This window comes from Scyliorhinus torazame, chromosome 8, assembly GCF_047496885.1.
Source record: "Scyliorhinus torazame isolate Kashiwa2021f chromosome 8, sScyTor2.1, whole genome shotgun sequence".
Classification (NCBI taxonomy): Eukaryota; Metazoa; Chordata; class Chondrichthyes; order Carcharhiniformes; family Scyliorhinidae; genus Scyliorhinus; species Scyliorhinus torazame.
Genome location: NC_092714.1, coordinates 212,750,921 through 212,770,867, shown reverse-complemented (window position 1 = coordinate 212,770,867; position 19,947 = coordinate 212,750,921). Strand labels below are relative to the sequence as shown.

The 19,947-nt window shown below is 44.6% G+C and overlaps 1 protein-coding gene across 2 annotated transcripts; it reads left to right on the top strand.

The window, feature by feature from the left end:
* Positions 1-15,685: 15,685 nt before the first annotated feature.
* On the top strand, positions 15,686-19,469 carry LOC140428364 (protein snail homolog Sna-like). 2 transcript variants are annotated; one of them, XM_072514747.1, is made up of 3 exons: positions 15,686-15,897; positions 16,154-16,687; positions 18,503-19,469. In XM_072514747.1, the coding sequence occupies exons 1-3, from the start codon at positions 15,819-15,821 to the stop codon at positions 18,682-18,684; spliced, it is 795 nt and encodes a 264-aa protein (XP_072370848.1). In that variant the 5' UTR covers positions 15,686-15,818; the 3' UTR covers positions 18,685-19,469. The 2 variants fall into 2 exon arrangements, with proteins under 2 accessions (XP_072370848.1, XP_072370849.1); XM_072514748.1 differs by lacking the exon at positions 15,686-15,897 and adding an exon at positions 15,938-16,044.
* Positions 19,470-19,947: the final 478 nt, after the last annotated feature.

Genomic DNA, 19,947 nt, shown 5'->3' with positions numbered 1-19,947 from the left:
TGGTAGCATAGTGGTTAGCACAGTTGCTTCACAGCTCCATGGTCGCCGGTGCGATTCCCGACTGGGTCATTGTCTGTGCAATGTCTGCACGTTCTCCCCGTGTCTGCGTGGGTTTCCTCCGAGTGCTCCGGTTTCCTCCCACAGTCCAAAGATGTGTGGGTTCGGTGGATTGGCCATGCTAAATTGCCCTTAGTGTCCAAAAAATGTTAAGTGGGTGTTACTGGGTTACGGGGATAGGTTAGATACATGGGATTCAGTCGGGTGCTCTTTGTAAGTGCCGGTGCAGGCTCGATGGGCCGAATGGCCTCCTTCTGCACTGTAAATTCTATGATACTATGATATTCCGGGAACTGAGGGAATGGGAGAAGCTCCTTCCCCGCAAAATCCCTCACCTAATACCGGTACTCGCTCCTGTCTTGTGAGTGTCCCTTTAAGAAAGTCTCTTATCATGTGACTTGTAGCACATTGAGCTGTGGCTGACTGCCTTGGTAACTTTAAAGATATAGTTGCTTTCCGGAAGGAGTTTGAATCTGCTGGTTGGACCTGCATCGGAATTTCAGGAAAAGGACCAGTCCCATTCAAGTGAGAATACAGTGTGCTGGGCCACGCTCTTGAAAAGGGGTTTTGGTTTAATTTGATTTTGTTATTTAATTGGAACAGCTAAGGGGGAATACCTTAAGTGTTATATGTATAGATTACTGTAGCTATATGGTGTCTTTATGTGTGTAATTGATAAAAATTATTATTGTGTTTATATATATATATATATGGTAAATACATTCTTAGAATAAACCTTGTTTTGATTAAAGTGTGTAGGAAGTCTGATGAATCACACCTGCAGTGAAGGCTTTTGTGCTCATCCTAGCCAAATTCAGCATAAAGGTTGTAGGTCCAGTGGTTAGCACTGCTGTCTCACGGCGCCGAGGTCCCAGGTTCGATCCCGGCTCTGGGTCGCTGTCCGTGTGGAGTTTGCACATTCTCCCCGTGTTTGCGTGGGTTTCGCCCCCACAACCCAAAGATGTGCAAGGTAGGTGGATTGAACACGCTAAATCACCCCTTAATTGGAAAAAATTAATTGGGTACTCTAAATTTATTTTTAAAAATAAATAAATAAATGTTGTAGGTCAGGTGAACTTCATAATACACTTTGGAGTTTCGAAGCCCTGGCCCATAATACTCCCCTCGGCAACTCAAACTTCTCTCGCAATTCCTCCAACTCCGCAAACTTACTCTCCTCCCTCACCTTCACTTTCCCTCTTGCTCCCTCCCATACCCGATCCATCCACCCTGGTACAAACCTGTAATTCCCACATAGTGGGGTCAATTTAAAGTGTCTTCTCATCTGATTCCAAATCTTAAATAAGGATTCTACCGCAGACGGCAATAGGGTTGACACCATGGCCCTCAAACCCGTCCCCTTACACAAATCCTCCACTAACCAGACCCAGTCTGACACCCCCACCTCCCCCACCCCCCAGACCCCCATCATCTCATCTTTTCAGCATTCACCCAATAATAATATAGCAGAATTGGGAGTGCCAGCCCCCCCTCCTGTCTACATCTTTGCAACAGGGCTCTACTGACCCTCGGCATCTTGCCAGCCCAAACAAACTTGGAAATCAGCTTGTCCACCCTTCAATAGAAGGCCTTGGGGAGACCAATGGAGGGGGGAGAACTGAACGATAAACAGGAATCTTGGCAGCACATTCATCTTTATCACCTGTACCCTCCCTGCCAATGTCAGGTGCAGGGTATCCCACCGTTTGAAGTCCCTTTTTACCCCCTCTGCCAGTCCTGTCAAGTTCCATTTGTGCATGCACCTCAGGAAGGAGCAGTGCTCCGAAATCTAGTGATTCGAAACAAACCTGTTGGACTTTAACCTGGTGTTGTGAGACTTCTTACTGAAGCTTTAAAATGTACCTGGATGGGTACTTGGCACACCTTAACATACAAGGCTAGGGACCAAGTGCTGGCAAATGAGATTAGGTAGGTAGGTCAGGGGTTTTCATGTGTTGATACATAGTTGATGAGCCAAAGGGCCTCTTCTGCACTGTATTTTCTGTGATTCTGTGATCACTGAGGATCGGGATATTTGTAAAGCTGCCTTTTTTGATTCATTGTACAACACCATTCATAACTGGAGTCAACAGGATTGCAGAGCTTTGATCTGACCTGTTGATTATGGGATCCCTTAGCTCGGTCCATACCAAACTGCTTCTCCTCTTTAACATGCATGTGGTCCTGTACTGTACCTTCACCAAGTTGGCATTTCATTTTTAAGTATGCCTGATGTTGCTCCTGGCATGCAATTCTATATTCCTCATTGAAATTGGGTCGGTGCCCTGGCTTAATGATGGAGTGAGTGATATGCTGGTCCATGAGGGTACAGATTATAATTGAATATGATGCTGCCATTGCTGGCCCATATTGCAACATGAAACCCCATTTTATGAGTTGCTAAATCTGTCCTTATACAGTTGCCATTTCTCTTTAAAATCTATGATAAGCCATGATAAAAGAAGTACTGGACAAAGTAAGAAGGTGATAGGTGAAGGGAGTGAGATTTATAGCCGAGCCAGCCCTTGTGGCTATCAGAGCAGAAGACCTGCAGCTTTTAATAGATAGAATAAATGAAGTGGTGAAAACGTATGGAATGAAAATGTATCCAACAGATTAAGTGACAGTCATGCGATTCATTGTTCGTGCATATTTCAGTTTCTTTGCCTCCTGAGAAACTGATGGATATAATTATTCAACTTGTACCACTCAACTATGAAATAGCGGTAGAAGTAAGGCATCAAGATAATGCTGTAACACCAAAAGCAATCTTTATTCATTTCTATGGAAGTTTTTAAAAATGTTTTTCTTTCCAACACAGATGTTGCAACAAATGTAGATTACTGATGAACCTATGGCATTGCTCAGGGGCTAGGGTGTTTTATAATGAGTTTTTACTTTATATTATAATGATTTATAGTTATAGCCCATAGCGCTGCTAACAGAAATAAAGAACTTATTGTGATTATTGTTACGATCCAAATAGGGATCAGTAATTTGTTGTAAAGGAGATTAAACTTCACATCCAAGTTACTTACTAAGAGAATAAAGCTGCAAGATTCCACAGTTTTAAACAAATGAGATTTGCCTATATAAGAGTCGAAAAAGCAAAGTCAATACGATCTAGTCCTGTACTCTAATATCCAGAATTAATATGAATTAATAGGCAAGCTGCAGTCGAACACAAACCACAAGTGCACACTAAATGGCTGACACAACCAGGACAGATCCTATGAATTTTCACAGCAGCCCACCCAGATGTCAGTGATCCACAAAAATCCTGTGAACTCTGTCTCCCTCGCCAGGAATTTCAGCCCCTCTCCTATGAGGATTTGGGATCTGATTTCCCTTCAAACGCAACTTCAACTCAGCCTGGAAAAAGGACTCCAGTTCCAATTTCCTCTCCCAGCTTCTCAATCCCTTCTTCCATGACTGTGTCCCACTAGTTGCACCCCAGCATCTAATAGCCAGCACATTCCCAGCTCTCTAGCTGCGTTGAGCAGACAACCACTGCTCATGGGCTTTCCTTTGACCCAGCTCCCAGCTTCATGGAATAGAAACCTCTTTGACTTTGCTGAGCTGACAACTACTATGCTCCATTGGGCTTCCTCATCCCATGTCCGTCCAGCTGCAGTGAGCTGACACTTCTCCAGCTTCACTGAACTGGCACTGCTCTTGGGTTTCTCCGAAGCCCCAGCAGCACAGAGCTATCAACTTCTCCCAGGCATTTCCTGGGCCCCAGCTGAACAGAGATAATGGCAGCGCCTCAGTTGAATGTACCTGATACACCCTGGTAACACAGAAACAATCCGGAACTACAGATTCTCTCACACTATGCCTGTGCTTCATTACCTCGCTAATTATTTTTGAGTCTTCTACTTTTCTGTTGATCATAGAAACCATTGAATCCATACAGTGCAGAAGGAGACCATTCGGCCCAACAAGTCTGCACCAACCCTCCGAAAAAGCACTCTAACCATAACCAGATCCACTGTCCCGCCCACCCCACCCTATCCCCATAATCTAACTTGCACACCCCTGGGCACTAAGGGGCAATTTTAGCACGGCCAATCCACCTAACTGCACATCTTTGGACTGTGGGAGGAAACCCACGCAGACACGGGGAGAACGTGCAAACTCCACACAGTCACCCAAGGCTGGAATTGAATCCAGGACCATGGTGCTGTGAGGCAGCAGTGCTAACCACTGTGCCATCGTGCCACCCTTTACACTTGATGAGTAGACAGACTGAGAATGATCTGCGGTGTGATCCTGAATAATGAGGGAAGATTGCTAAAAAGAGAATGAGATATTCATTTTTTCCCAAATTTACAGTATCCAATTATTTGTTTTAAATTAAGTGCCAATTTAGTGTGACCAATCCACCTACCCTGCACATCTTTGGGCTGTGGGAGTGAAACCCACACAAATACGGGGAGAATGTGCAAACTCCTCACAAACAGCGACCGAGATCGAACCTGGGTCCTCAGCGCCGTAGGCAGCAGTGCTAACCACTGTGCCATCGTGCCGCCCTATGAGATGCTTGTTGAGGCAGATCATTACAGGAAGCATGTTGGCCTAAAGGACTGTAGGGCGTGTGGCAAACTGGTTGGGTCAGGCTATCAAAGGGAATATGGCGTCTTAACTTGCGGACATGCACACGGGCAACAACAGAATAAAAAGAGGTAGGGCGACCCAATGCAATAAGTCAAGCTCCAATCAAGTACTCCAAATTCAGAAGCAAGCTCCAACAAGGAGAAAGGTGTCTGCAAGAAAAATCTTTCCACTGTACAATAATGGAACCTTGAGCAATAAGAAACAGATTTATTGTGAATTGTTTATTTTTTTCTATTTCTTTGTTATTGCTGTTTCATGGACATTTCCAGGGGCTCGCGGCAAAACCAAAATGGTGGCTCAAACACCGTTAATAAAGTTATTTGAACAATTGGTCTTCTTTAACTTTTGTTATTTGCCAGTTTGGGATTAATAGCTTTTCTTGGTGATATTTGTACATACTTGTTAAATTGAATTACTTTTGACCTGTTCATGTTAAATTAGGAATTTTTATTTCTACCGAGACCTGAAGTGGATAATTGGTTGAAACAAGGTCAGCCCTGATCTGTAAAGTTACCCAACACTATTTTATGCCTTACATGTTTCTAATAGTTCTGAGGTGCAATGTTTTGATGTCCAACACCGCAGGGCTCACATTTTCTAGAATGCCTTTGAAAGGTGTGAAATGAAGGATATGCTGAATGGAAGACTTTTAATGAAACAATGTGACCAACTTTTTTTTTTATTCATTAGTTTACTGGATGTGGGTGTCATTGGTAAGACCAGCATTTATTGCCTATCCCTATTTGCCCTTCAGAAGGTGATGGTGAACTGCCTCTTTGAACCACTACAGTCCTTGAGGTGTAGGTACACCCACAATGCTGTTAGGGAGGGAGTTCCAGGATTTTGCCCCAGCGGCAGGGAAGGAACGGTGATATATTTCTAAGTTAGGGAGGTGAGTGACTTGGAGGGAAGCCTCTAGTTGGTGGGATTCCCTGTATCTGTTGCTCTTGTCTTTCTAGGTGGTAGTGGTCATCGGTTTGGAAGGTGCTGTATAAGGAACCTTGGTGAGTTACTGCAGCACATTTTGTAAATAGTACACATGGCAGCCACTGTTTTTCGGTGGTGGGAGGTTTGAATGTTTGTGGAAGGAGGAGCAATCGAGCGGGCTGCTTTGTTCTGGATGGTGTTGAGCTTCTTGAGTGTTGTTGGAGCTGTACTCATCCAGGCCCTTGTGGTGCAAATGTAACTTGCTACTTGTCAGCCCAAGCCTGGGTATTGTCCAGGTCTTGGTGCATTTGGACATGGATTGCTTCATTATCTGAGGAGTCACAAATGGCACTGAACATTGTGCAGTAATCCATGAACATCCCCTCTTCTGACTTTATGGTGGAAGAGAGGTCATTGATGAAACAACTGAAGGTAGTTGGGCTGAGGACACTACCCTGAGGAACTCCTGCAATGATGTCCTGGAGCTGAGATGATTGACCTCCAACCACCACAAGCATCTTCCTTTGTGCCAGGCATGACTCCAACCAGCAGAGAGTTTTCCCCCTGATTCCCACTGACTCCAATTTTGCTAGGGCTCCTTGATGCCATACTTGGTCAAATGCTGCTTTGGAATGATATATATATGTTAGCCTTAATGCTCTGGTGAATTCATAACTTACAGTTAGGAAAGTTTGTTATTGTTACTGCATTGTTAAATATGCAGCTTTCAGTTGTACAACAGCTTTGTGTAATTTTATACATTATTTGTAATGGAATTTAGCCAGAACTTATTACAATGCAGTGTATAACAGCCAACATTATGGTGCTGCAATTATGCCCAGTCATCTTATTTCATGAGTGCAATGCGTGTAAATGGCTCCATTAGCAACAGAAGGCAATGACTTATATTTTTTTCATCTATGTATCAACAGAAAACCCATTTGTATAAATTCTATTATACCTCAGGGTACATGCATCACGCAGTCAGAAGCTGCTCTGGCCAGTAATGACAGAGTTTGAAATGACAAATTCTCGTAGGTGAGTCCACCAGTCCCAATTCAATTCATGATGTCAGGTTGCAAGGAGATGGGCACAGGTATTGTCTGCACACTGCACCCCCACCCCCCCACCCCCTCTACCCCCACACCCCAGGCCATTCTAGAGTTTTACAAAGACCAAGCATAATTCAATCTCATTGCAAATTCCAATGCCACCGATATTGGTTCCTTCCCAGAACAGACATAAAACTTCACATGGTTTCAAGATCAGTGGGCTGGATTCTCCGATTCTGAGGCTATGTCCTCACGCCGGCGTGGGAGCGGTGCCGTTTTACGACTGAAAATATGGCGCAAAACGGCCACCGATCCTCCGTTCGGCTGGGGGCTAGCATGCCGGCAGCGTAGAGCACCCAGCTCTAGGTGCTGATGTGGACCGGAGAATTGCCGGTCCGTGGGCATGCAACATGGCGCTGGCCGCGCGGACCCAGCCTGCAAAATAGTGCCCCCTTCTTTGGCTGGCTCGCGAACCCCGGACCACCCCCCAATAGTGCCCCCAGCCCCTAACAAACTCCCCCTTACCAGTGGATCAGCCCTCCCCTGACTGGCGGCGCTGGACTGAGTCCGAAGCTGCCACACTGAATTCCCGACGAATTATAGCACACGCGACCGATGCCGTCGGGAACTCAGCCGGTCGGAGGCGGAGCACGGGGGGGTGGGCCTCAGGCAATGTCCTGTGGCCGTCTATATGGCGCGCAGCGTACTTTGTGAGTAAGCCGCTTTGGAGGGGGTGGATCACCGTGAAAGCGGTGCCGCCCCCGATTTGCTTGGAAACGGGTAATCTCCGGCCAATCACCGAACGCGATAATCTTCAAACTGAATATGTTTGCCTGAAACAAAACACTAGAGGGAGCTTTGGAGCTAGAATTAGAATGTGGATATTTGCAATTAGAATTGAGCTCTCACAAAGAATTAGACTTACTAATTTCAATTCAATGAAACCTGCTTATAACAATCAGCTGATTTCTAGCGATCTCAGAACTCAACTTGACAAAGAACACTTGCAATTAGGTAGACTATCAAAGGAAGAATCAAGTTTGTGTTGGTGAAGGACACTGATCCAGAGAAAACAAATTCATACTGTGACTTAAGAAACTTGAAGGAGTCTATTGCTGATTTAAAACCGTCAGAGAGAGAGTAAGAATATGATTGAATTATGGAATGATTCAGTGAAGGGATAAGAGAGGAAAATAACACAAAAGTCCCAGAAATAGTTATCCCTTCACTGGATGAGTTTCAAAAGGCAATGCCTGGAACTGAGGATCTTTGTCCATTGGTTAACAAAATAGAGAAAAGCACCAATGACAGGAAGTAGTGAATACTGAATAGTTTCCATTAACATTAAAAACTGATGTTTAATTCAAATTGGCCATTTGCTTATTTTTCAGATGCAGCTTTTACCGGACAGCACGGTACCACAAATGGATAGCACTGTGGCTTCACAGCGCCAGGGTTCCACGTTCGATTCCCTGCTGGGTCACTGTCTGTGCGGAGTCTGCACGTTCTCCCCATGTCTGCGTGGGTTTCCTCCGGGTGCTCCGGTTTCCTCCCACAGTCCAAAGACGTGCAGGTTAGGTGGATTGGCCATGATAAATTGCCCTTCGTGACCAAAAAGGTTAGGAGGGGTTATTGGGTTACGGGGATAAGGTGGAAATGAGGGCTTAAGTGGGTCGGTGCAGACTCGATGGGCCGAATGGCCTCCTTCTGCACTCTATGTTCTATGCTTGTATGTTCTATGTTTATGTAATTGCCAAAGCTACTCCAGTGAACACTGATACACTTTGAGCTGGATTCTCCAATTTTGAGAATCAAAAAGTCGGCGTGGCCCCACACCGATGCTCTGCTGATGGGGGACTAGCAGCTGCACCACGTAAATCCCCCGGCTTTACCTGCAGGTACGGATGGAGAATGGCCGGGCCCGTGGCCGCGCATGAAAGTAAATCAATGTTACGAAGTATGATGAAAAAAATATATATATATTTTAATTTAAAGTACCCAATTCATTTCTTTCCCAATTAAGGGACAATTTAGCATGGCCAATCCATTCTACCCTGCACATCTTTGGGTTGTGGGGGTGAGACCCACGGAAACACGGGGTAGAATGTGCAAACTCCACACAGACAGTGACCTGGTGTCGGGATTGACCACTGCTCCATTGTGCCGCCCTATGATAAAAAATATTAGTTCAAACAAAATTGGGCAGCACGGTGGCGCAGTGGTTAGTTAGCATTGCTGCCTCAGGGCTCTGAGGTCCCAGGTTCAATCCCGGCTCGAGGTCAATGTCCATTTGGAGTTTGCATATTCTCCCCATGTTTGTGTGGGTTCTGCCACCTCAACCCTTTGGGGAGCATGGTAGCATTGTGGATAGCACAATTGCTTCACAGCTCCAGGGTCCCAGGTTCGATACCGGCTTGGGTCACTGTCTGTGCGGAGTCTGCACATCCTCCCCGTGTGTGTGTGGGTTTCCTCCGGGTGCTCCGGTTTCCTCCCACAGTCCAAAGATGTGCAAGTTAGGTGGATTGGCCATGATAAATTGCCCTTAGTGTCCAAAATTGCCCTTAGTGTTGGGTGGGGTTACTGGGTTATGGGGATAGGGTGGGGTGCTTTTTCCAAGAGCCGGTGCAGACTCGATGGGCCGAATGGCCTCCTTCTGCACTGTAAATTCTATCTATGTAAGCCAAAGATGTGCAGGGGAGGTGGATTGGCCATGCTAAATTGCCCCTTAATTGGAAAAAAATGAATTGGGTACTCTAAAATTTATTTTTTCAAATTATCAAGCTAATACTTTCAATCCCGTGCACCTCAGTCTGCTAAAATGGGATTTGAAAGGTGAACAGACTGAGAGGGAAAATATAATAGGACATGTTGACATCACCTTTTGGTGCACCGATGTAATTGCAGGATTCTAATTGAACATTTTATAAAATCTATTTTACTCAAATTTACAAGGATCTACTAATGTCAACATTATTGTGTTGCTGAATTGAAATGATAAAAAGGGCTTGTTTTTAAACACCATTTATGGGTTTGTATTTTTATTTTATTTCATAGGATGTGGGCATCGCTGGCAAGGCCCCCATTTGTTACCCATCCCAATTGCTCTTGAACTGAGTGACTTGCTAGGATCTTTCACGGGCAGTTAAGAGTAAATAAAGTTTCTGTGGGTGTGGAGTCACATGTATGCCAAACCGGGTAAGGACGGCAGATTTCCTTACCTGAAGGACATTCGTGAATCAGATGTTTTTTTTTACAACAAAAATTGATACAATTGTCACAAGTAAGCTTACATTAACACTGCAATGAAGTTACTGTGAAAATCACCTAGTTGCCACATTCCGGCATCTGTTCGGGTACACAGAGGGAGAATTCAGAATGTCCAATTCACTTAATAAGCACGTCTTTTGGGACTTGTGGGAGGAAACCGGAGCACCCGGAGGAAACCCAGACACAGGGAGACCGTGTAGACTCCGCACAGACAGTGACCCAAGCCAGGAATAAACCTGGGACCCTGGCACTGTGAAGCAGCAGTGCTAACCACTGTGGTACCATGCCGCCCACGTCATGGTGACTATTATTGAGACTAGCTTTACATTTCAGATATATTCGCTGAATTTAACTTGCACCAGTTTCCATGGTGGGATTTGAACTAATGTCCCCAGAGCATGAACTTTGGCCTGTGAACTTTGCAGTCACACCGCTGCCCCCCCCCCCCCCCCCTCCCCGGGCAACAGGTTTCCTTTGCTTATTTAAATATGACATTGAAGCCTAACATAAATAAAAGCAGAAAATGCTGGATAAACTCAGTAGGTTCTAGCATCTATGGAGCGAGAAACAGAGTTAACATTTGGTGTCCGCATAACACCTTCAGAGCCACCCAAAGGGACTCCAAAGGTTAAAACTCAATTTTGCAAGGCTTTGGCCCAAGTGCTGGTAGATGGAATTAGGTAGGTAGGTCAGGTGTTTTTCATGTGTTGGTGCAGACTCGATTCTCACAGTGCAGGACCTCTTCTGCCCTGTGTATTTCTGTGTATGGTGCCAGACCTGCTGAGTTTTTCCAGCATTTATCGGTTTTTATGGCAGATTTCCAGATCCGCAATATTTTGCTTTTATTATAGAAACCTAACATAATTGCTTCATATTTTATGGTGGCCTGTGTCTAAAATTAATATGTGAGAGAGTTACTTTTTAAGAACATTATCTGCAGGGTTGCAAATTATTGCTCATCCTTTTAAGAGTATCCTCAGGGGTGCACTATACCAAAAGTAACCAGTAGATGTCAGTATTGGCAGTATCTGAAATCCCTGTGGGCAACGGTAAAAAACATACAAGATAATGAAGTGACTAAATGTTATTAAATATTCGCTGTTAAGATCTAATTTTGTGGCTACAACAAACCATTTATCAAATGGTTCATTCTCTGAATTTCCAACTTTTACAAAATGGATTTTTAAAAGTCTCCCATTGTGCAAATCAGTTATTAAAACAAAATTCTTCCTCCCAGAACTTTTCATCCAATCAGCCTCCATATTCAAAGGATCATCCTCCACCAGTTCCACCAACTCCAGCATGATGCCACCACCAAATACATCTTCCCCTCACTCCCCCTGTAAGCACTCCGCAGGGACCGTTCCCCCTCGGACACCCTGGTCCACTCCTTCATCACCCCCGACACTTCACCCTCTTCCCACAGCACCTTATCATGCAATGACAGAAGGTGTAACACCTGCCCCTTTTCCTCCTCCCTGCTCAACATCCCAGGGCCTAAACACTCTTTTCAGGTGAGGCAGCGCTACATGTGCACCTCCTTCAATCTGGTCCATTTCATTTGCTGTTCCTAATGTGATCTATTGTACATTGGAGAGACTAAACGTGAACTGGGTGGCCGCTTTGCAAAACACCTTTGGTCTGTCTGCAAGCAGGACCCAGACTTTCCTGTCAATGCTCTCATGTCTGTCTTTGGCCTGCTCCAATATTCCAGTGAAGCCCAACACGAACTGGAGGGACAGCATCTCGTCTTCTCATTAGGCACATTACAGCCTTCCTGACTTCATATTGAGTTAACAAATTCAGACTGGAGACTAGCTCCTCCACCTTCATCCCATTTTTATTTCTATCCATTTATTTTAATTTCTGCCATCGATCCATTTTTCCCCCACCACTTTCTCCCCTCCCCCCACTCCATCCCACCCCACAGGGCCATCTGTTCCCTGTTCCAAGTTATCCTTTGACACACTGCTTACCCCTGTTAACGCATTCTGATCTCTTAATATGTCACTATCAACACCCCTCTTAGCCATTATCACCACTATTTACATTCCCTTTGTCATTCTGTCCACAGCATCTTTGTCAATCTCCACCTATCACTGGCTCTCTGTCTAGCCCACTGCTCCACCCACCCACCCATCCGCCCATACCCAACAGTATAAACCTAATACTATTTTCAGTTCTCTCTTTGCTGAACAGAATTTTTTAGAAATGTTTCCAAATAAAGGGGCAATTTAGCGTGGCCAATTCACCTACCCTGCACATCTCTGGGTTGTGGGGATTGAGACCCACGCAGACACGGGAGAATGTGCAAACTCCACACAGACAGTGACCCAGGGTCGGGATTGAACCAGGGACTCAGCACTCCGGTTCTCTCTTTGACAAAGAGTTATCCAGAGTCGAAATGTTAACTCCATTCCCTCTCCACAGATACCGTCAGACCTGCTGAGATTGTCCAGCACTTTTTGTTTTTGTTTCAGATTCCAGCATCCGCAGTAATTTGCTTTTATCTTTATTTTATATTGAAACTAAATTGATACTTTTAACACCTAAAGGAACATAGCAAATAAATGTTGCTTTAAACAATATTGTGATTCCATCTCATTAACACAAAACACCATTCTTTGTAAGCATAACTGGTTAAAAGGTGTGTATTTACTGGCATAAACACTTCCTTTATGCATGATCGACCTTGAACTATAAAAATGATCTTACTTAGTATGAATGCCACTTTTGAATTCCGTTCTGAATTTATAATAATGGAAAAACAATTGGACCACAATTTTGTGGTCAGCAAATTGGATTATTTCAATATCACGACAATATTAAAACATTTTGATCAGTTTGGCATGTACAAAAACTCAAAGCTATGCTTAATCATTTTCAAAACAAGCTGTTGAGAAATCAGTACAGTAAGGTTTCTGTTGCTTGATATGGTATGCTCATTTCCCTTGTAAGTCGGTGTTCAACATGCCTAAGGCCAAGTTAATGTAGGCACTAGTTGTCGCAGACCCCCAAATGACTTAAGGGGTAATGAGCTGGTGTTTAACTGGCTAGAACCATGCAGTTCACCAGCATAAAGCACTGCTTCTCCACTTATGACCTACTAAAGCACTAGGTTGTAATGGGGCCATTGATGAGCCTGACCACTGGTCAATCATCAGTGACCCCATAACTTACCACAGAGCTGTCTGGCCTTCAAAGTAATGGTTGACCAAACCTGTCACAGAGCATTAAACGAGATTGTTTTAATCTTCCATCGCTGTCAACTATCTTGATCCCAAAGAGCTCCTCCATGGCAATGCCTCTCCAGCAGTCCAACCAACCCCCACCCACCCCGCACACTCTCAAAGAAGATTGCCTCCACTTGGGCATTAGATCTGGTAATTGTTGAGTTGAGAGAGACAGGAAGTATCAGGATAGTTTCATCATTAAGAATATGAGCGCGTTGCTGTCAACCTGCTCATTATAGGATGGACACTATGCCACTGCATTTAGGAAGAGGTACTCCAATCCCAGGTCAGTCCATTGAAGGGAATTGCAACTGGTGTGAAGGAGGCTCCCAATGAGCCCATCAGGATTCTTCCAGAAATGCCCGAAACCTATCTTCTGATGCCATCAAACTCGTTGCTGAAGACATTGAACAATAGGATAAACAATGTATGAACTTAACCTTACTGGTCTTTGAACGGGAAAATGTCGTGTGGACCAGCAAACTGCCTACCCTACAACATCCTCACCATAACGAAATGCACTCTCCTGAATGCTGTTTGTATCCGAGCCATGAAACTATGAGAAATATTGGATAGCCAAAATTGAGATTAGACTGCAACATGCACCTTGTTAGGTTTACATTATTCCAGTCCGTTTCAGAAAAGCAACCGAACTGCCTGCACAATGTTTACAAAGAAAACGACACCGGACCCTGCTAGAGAATTGGCACATATAATGAAGAGCTTTCGGTGAAGTGCCTGCCTTTCCCTATTCTATTTCGTTTGTACAGCATCCGACGTGAAGAAAAAGTTCATGTTGATAATACAAGTTACTCGTTTTGTTTTTATTATGCCATTAAAAAAAAAAACTTTTTCTTAATGCTAACGGGTGTCTGGACTACAGGGCCGGCGTCCAAAGGATGGTCCAAAAACTTTTTTTTAAACAGCAAAGGACATCCTTAATAATGCTTCGGGTTATCTGCAGCTGTCTTATTTCACCGGGTGTTGTATCATGCTGTTTCAAAAGATTTATGTGGAGCCTCCTCGACAACCTGATCGAAAGTCAGGGGCTTGCTCTGCAGTTTGTTCTTTCACTCCTGCCCAAGTGCCAAGCACCCGGATAGCTTTCACTGCCTCCACCTGTCCTGAAGCGCCTGCCTACTTTATCTGTCCTCACACCTGGATGACACCAGCAGCAGAGGGCCAGGCAGGTGGGTCCTGTCCTGACACGTGGCGCCGAGCCTGGGGGAGGAAATCTGAGTCACAGGCCAATGTTTTAAGTTTGCCTGCATGGAATTCAGTACGTGCCAACGCCAGCCCAAAGAGGACTCAGTTACCGCTCTTGCGAACGAGCAAGACGTGACTTGCTTGGCATCCCTACAATTGGGGAGCTTTCACTTTTCGGACTGGCGCCCTGTCGGGGTAGTTTAATCTGGATTGCGATGCGCTCTCCCCAGCTCAAAGAGTTTCTGCAGAAGATTGCACGGCTTTGAAAATTTCTAGGGATGGGGAATGCATTTAGCAAACAAGAGAGTGGCAGCTTTTCCAGCTCTAATGTTTGATTTCAAACGTCAAGCGTGGGGCGATTGCAACACCGTACACAAAGTGTGTGAGATATATTCAGACACAACTCCTGCCTTAAAATAGCCATTATCTGCTGATATTGTTAACGGGACAACCGTTCACAGCGCAGGGCGGCGTGCACAAGGAATCCACGCCTGGTTTCATTATCCGCAGTGTGTTTATGTTCTGTGGAATATAAATAAATGGCCAGCATTCAGATTTATGACTGTGCCTGGAAGCGGGGCGGGGGGGGGGGGGGAATGCTGGCGGGCAGTTAGTTGTTAGTTACCTCCCAGTTTTGTTTAAGGAGTGTAACACACGCAGTCACCATTCTGGAACTAAATAACTAAATCATGAATGCCCACTGCTTGGAAACGCTTGCGAAGCGTAGCAAATTCGGGGTGAGGGTAGTCCTAGCAGCTTTGAATGGGGGGAGGGGGGGGGGGGTGACAACTGGATGACTGACATCTGACTGGGATTTATCCCGAGTTCAGGGTAACTGGGACCGGGGGGGGGGGGGGGGCGGTGGAAGAGGCTAAATTGATGGATTGTTAAATGGATTTCACTTTGAAACGAAAATCATCCAAAGTGTTGGAATTCTGCTGTGAGACACCGACTTGTTTTCAAGCCAACATTTACAAAATTGAATGTTAATGACCTCGGGCATAATCCGTCCTGGCCTGAAATGTCCAAGCTGACACGCTTGAGGTTGTTTCTCTTGCTGGGTGAGTGTGGTACACCCACTATATCAGCTTTGGAGGGGGGGGGGGGGGCGCGTCCTGAGAATCCGAGGTGGTTTTTTTTGCAGTTTTGGAATAAACACCTGTTGGGAGCGGATCCCATTCCCGAAACTCCTCCTTTGTCTCTCGGCTTCCCCTCCTGGTGCTCCCACCCGATTGGATGGCGGTGCGGCAAATCCAAGTTATCCCGCCTCCTGCAGCCGGCTCCTGGACCCAATATTTACAGCATTTTCCACAAGTGGCCTTCACTGCATTCAAAGGACGAGGTGGATTCAGTCGAGGCGCTCCGCTGTTTAAACAGGACTTGGAGAATTTAGGCAACACCCCCCCCCCCCCCTACCCACCACCAACCCCCCCCCATCCCCTCAAATCTCGCTCTCAAGATGCCCAGGTCCTTCCTTATTAAGAAACATTTCTCAACAACCAAAAAACCAAATTACAGCGAGCTGGACAGCCAGACAGGTAAAGGCAGCGCCTGAGACAAGTCGATGGCATTTTAACTTGCCCCGGTTTTGTTAACGAGAAATAATGGCGTTTTAACTCATTCCTCTCTGGAGGGGTGTAATTTACTCCAGATCTGTGACATGCCAATTGCTCTGCTAGCAAAGGGTGTGTATTAAAGTTCGGATTAAACAAGGGAAATCTCTGGGTGTTTTGGCAGCATCGATATCTGATTTGTTCTCCATTCATTGATGTCCATGTTTTCTTGCTTCCACAGTGATTATCTCGCCCTTTCTCTATGAGAAGTACCCGATCCCGGTCATCCCCCAGCCTGAGATCCTCCGCTCCGCCGCTTATTACCCCGCAATCGTGTGGGACACGGGACTCATCTCCAGCCTCTGCTCTGCTGAGCTCGAAGCGAGCCTGGGCGGGCAGAGCGAGCCCCCTCCGGCGGACAGCTCCAAGAGGCGCAAGGCGCACGACTTGGCGTCGCTCTCGAGCGAGGAAGAGGACGGCAAGACATCGGACCCTCCCAGCCCGGACTCCTCGGCAACAGAAGCGGAGAAGTTTCAGTGCAACCACTGCAGCAAGTCGTACTCCACCTTCGCCGGACTGTCTAAACACAAGCAACTGCACTGCGAGCCCCAGGCCAGGAAATCCTTTAACTGCAAGTACTGTGAGAAGGAGTACGTGAGTTTGGGTGCTCTGAAGATGCACATCAGGAGCCACACCCTGCCCTGCGTTTGCAAAATCTGTGGCAAAGCCTTCTCCAGACCATGGCTGCTCCAAGGACACATCCGCACACACACTGGTGAGTAAGGAAACTCCTTACCATTCAACTTCTCAACCCCTCCCTGGGCTGGGAGATTTAATCGCTGAGTCTAACTTTTCAATTTACTGCCAGAATGATCCCCCCCCCCCCCCCCCCCCCGACTCCTCGTCGTACAGCCAGAAGGTTAGGATTTGGTTTGATTTACATTAGCCCACGTTAGTTTAGGTAGAATTTGTAATGCCCGCCCAACCTTCACCCCAAATGCCAACCGGTGGATATTTACTCCACTGGGCTGAGAAATGTAAATGTACACATGTCCAGCTCTGAGAAATATTCCATTAAAGTTTCCCAAAATGAGCAGAACATTGACAATACTTTGCACAACCACTATTGATAGATGAAGATGAAGCTCCCTCTTCGCTATGGATCGGATTTAAAAAAATATGTTTAATGTATTTCGCACACTGGTGTATAACTTACTTCAATTTGAATCAGTACAAAAGGAGCACATGGTGCAATAAAACCACCTTCGGCCAAAACGCAAACATTGTTGGTGGCTTTCCAGACTACACCGTTTGTTTGCCCGACATTGTCTCCCAACAGCTAAAAGAGGATGTTCTGAGTGCGGAACAAAAAGACCCTGTTGTGATTCTTCGTTTCGCCACCATTGCATTTAATTCTTTTTGAGTGGTAATGTTCTCCTGCCCGGAGGACCGTGCATGCTGAATGGTTGACAGACATACCAGGTGCATTGATGTAGCAGTGCAGTTTTTACAGTGCACCTGTTACAGTACACTGCAAGCCACAGCTACAGACTCCAGCTGTCACCTATTGGGCCATCAGTTTTAAATACAAGAATGATCACTTTTCACAATGCCGCCTCTCTAGACCTATTTAACAGCCTCTGGCATGGGTTAATTCCCACTTTGTTGTTGATTTCACACCTTCTTAAGTAACAGCAAATGCCCTTAAAGGAATTAGTTAAAGAAAACGTTTTCTTCGTTTTGCCTTGTAAATCGAACCTTAATCACAGTTTCTTTGAAGATGCAATTCTGAAGTTTGGGTTCCAACTCCCCTCCCCCCTCTCCATTTAAGGACAGATGGTTTATTTGTTTCATATTTTCATAGAATCCCTGCAGTGCAGAAGGAGGCCATTTGGCCCTTCGAGTCTGCACGGACCCTCGGAAAGAGCACCCTACCCAGGCCCAATCCCCCTGAACAATACCCGCAACTCCATCTAACCTTTGGACACTAAGGGGCAATTTAGCATGGCTAAATCCACCTAAGTTGCATATCTTTGGACTGTGGGAGGAAACCAGAGCACCCGGAGGAAACCCACGCTAACACACAGGGAAAACGTGCAAACTCCACACAGTCACCCATGGTCGGAATTGAACCCGGTCCCTGGTGCTGTGAGACAGCAGTGCTAACCACTGTGCTACCATGCCATAATATTGTTTTGTTGCCAATTCACCAATACAGTACTTAAAATTTATTATACAATTTAAGATATACGGAGAAATGGCTCTGATTTGTGATGTTGCATCCACTGTTAATAAAATCCAGTATCACTATTTTATATCTTCAATATGTTTGGCCGCATTAGTCTCATAGTGATAAATAAAATCAACATTTCAGAGATTAAATTATTTGATTTAACCTCTTTCAATTTCCACCCTTTGTCCCTGCCCAAAATGCTCCTCAATTTCGATATATGTGGTAAAACACTGAGAAAGCATAGTTAAATAAATAGAATTTGATTTAGATTTTTGTGCGTTTTATAGGATCCCTAAAGGAATTAATTAATCTCTGCAAATTCCAGTATTGCTTATTTTGTTCTGTACTTTTCTTTAGGAGAGAAACCCTTTTCCTGCCCTCATTGCAACAGAGCGTTTGCAGATCGGTCCAACCTCAGAGCCCACCTGCAGACTCACTCAGACGTCAAAAAATACCAGTGCAAAAACTGCTCCAAGACTTTCTCCAGAATGTCTCTCCTTCACAAACATGAAGAAACAGGATGTTGTGCAGCCCGCTGAAAATAAAATTAGTCTTTCAAAGCCAGAAATGCTGTATGCATTTTAGCCTCATTGCATATTGATAATAAGACTGAATCTCTTACGCTGGTCTATGGCGATTTTTATTTATTATTATTAGATCATCAATATTAACATTCTGTTTTTGTATATCAACGCTCCCACCTTCTCGGGGGAGGGGTTGGGAGGTTAGGACAGGAAAGGCTGGCTCTCTTAGGGAATTCTTAAAGGATTTCAAGCACACTCAGTATTTGATTCAGTCTAACCCACCAGAAAGAGTTTTGTCTCTCATGGTGTAACTATGCAATAAAATGTCATTTTGAGGGCTGCTGGCATAAAGGTTTCTCAATGGAACAATGAAGCCCTGCAATGTGTAAAGATTTGTGCAATGGGTTTAGCAGACATCACTTGCTATCTGAAACAAAATTCCTGTTTACGGGCAAGCTGAAGCACCTGTTAACATGAACCTTAACAACTGTTTCAGTTGACGTGTAACTAATGGTAAGCAGTTGTCATGTGTTACAATGCAGGGCTTAGATAAATGCCTGACTATTGACAGGTGTGTGCCAAAAGACTTTTCATGGCTATTGACAGATGCATGGTGAATGCATCTTTTTCTATACAGTGTTTGTACACAATTGTCACAATATATATTTGTTTACATTACAAGGGTACACTGGTATTACTTTGTATACTGTAATTTTTTTACGTGACAGTTTTGTATTGCTGAGACTTTAACAGGTACATTATGTAAAGGATATGTAATAAAATTTTTACATTTAACAGAATGTGAAGTATTTTATGGAGGTTGTATGAGAAATATCAGTGAACACTACATTGACCTAATTGCAACATGTCTGATAATCATAAGTACATGATTCTAATATTTCAAAATACATCAAAGCAGTCAGTATAGTTGTACTGTATGCTTGATTGGTAATTTAAATTCCTTTGTTTAATGGCAGGGAAAGGTAAGGAGCAATCTTGTGATGTCAGTTCTAATGATGGAAAGAAGTTCAAGTTTCTCTTATCTGGTTCAACAATTGATTCAGAAAAATCTTTGCTAAATTGCATTTCCATAAACACAAAGTTTAAAGAATGTGCAAATCTGCAACCTCATAATGTTATTTGTGTTAGATTGCCCATTTTATGAGCTAAGACTGGTTAGGTTTATTCCCAAATATTAGATTTGGATAGGTTATGCTTAACTGGTATCCAGTGAATTATTGAAATTTTCCATTTCGTTTTGGCAAATTCGACAGTAAG

Coding starts and splice junctions, on each gene's coding strand:
- LOC140428364 (XM_072514747.1), top strand. CDS start 15,819: ATGCCCAGGTCCTTCCTTATTAAGAAACATTTCTCAACAACCAAAAAA. Junction 15,898..16,153: donor CGAGCTGGACAGCCAGACAG/GTAAAGGCAGCG, acceptor TTGCTTCCACAG/TGATTATCTCGCCCTTTCTC. Junction 16,688..18,502: donor ACACATCCGCACACACACTG/GTGAGTAAGGAA, acceptor ACTTTTCTTTAG/GAGAGAAACCCTTTTCCTGC.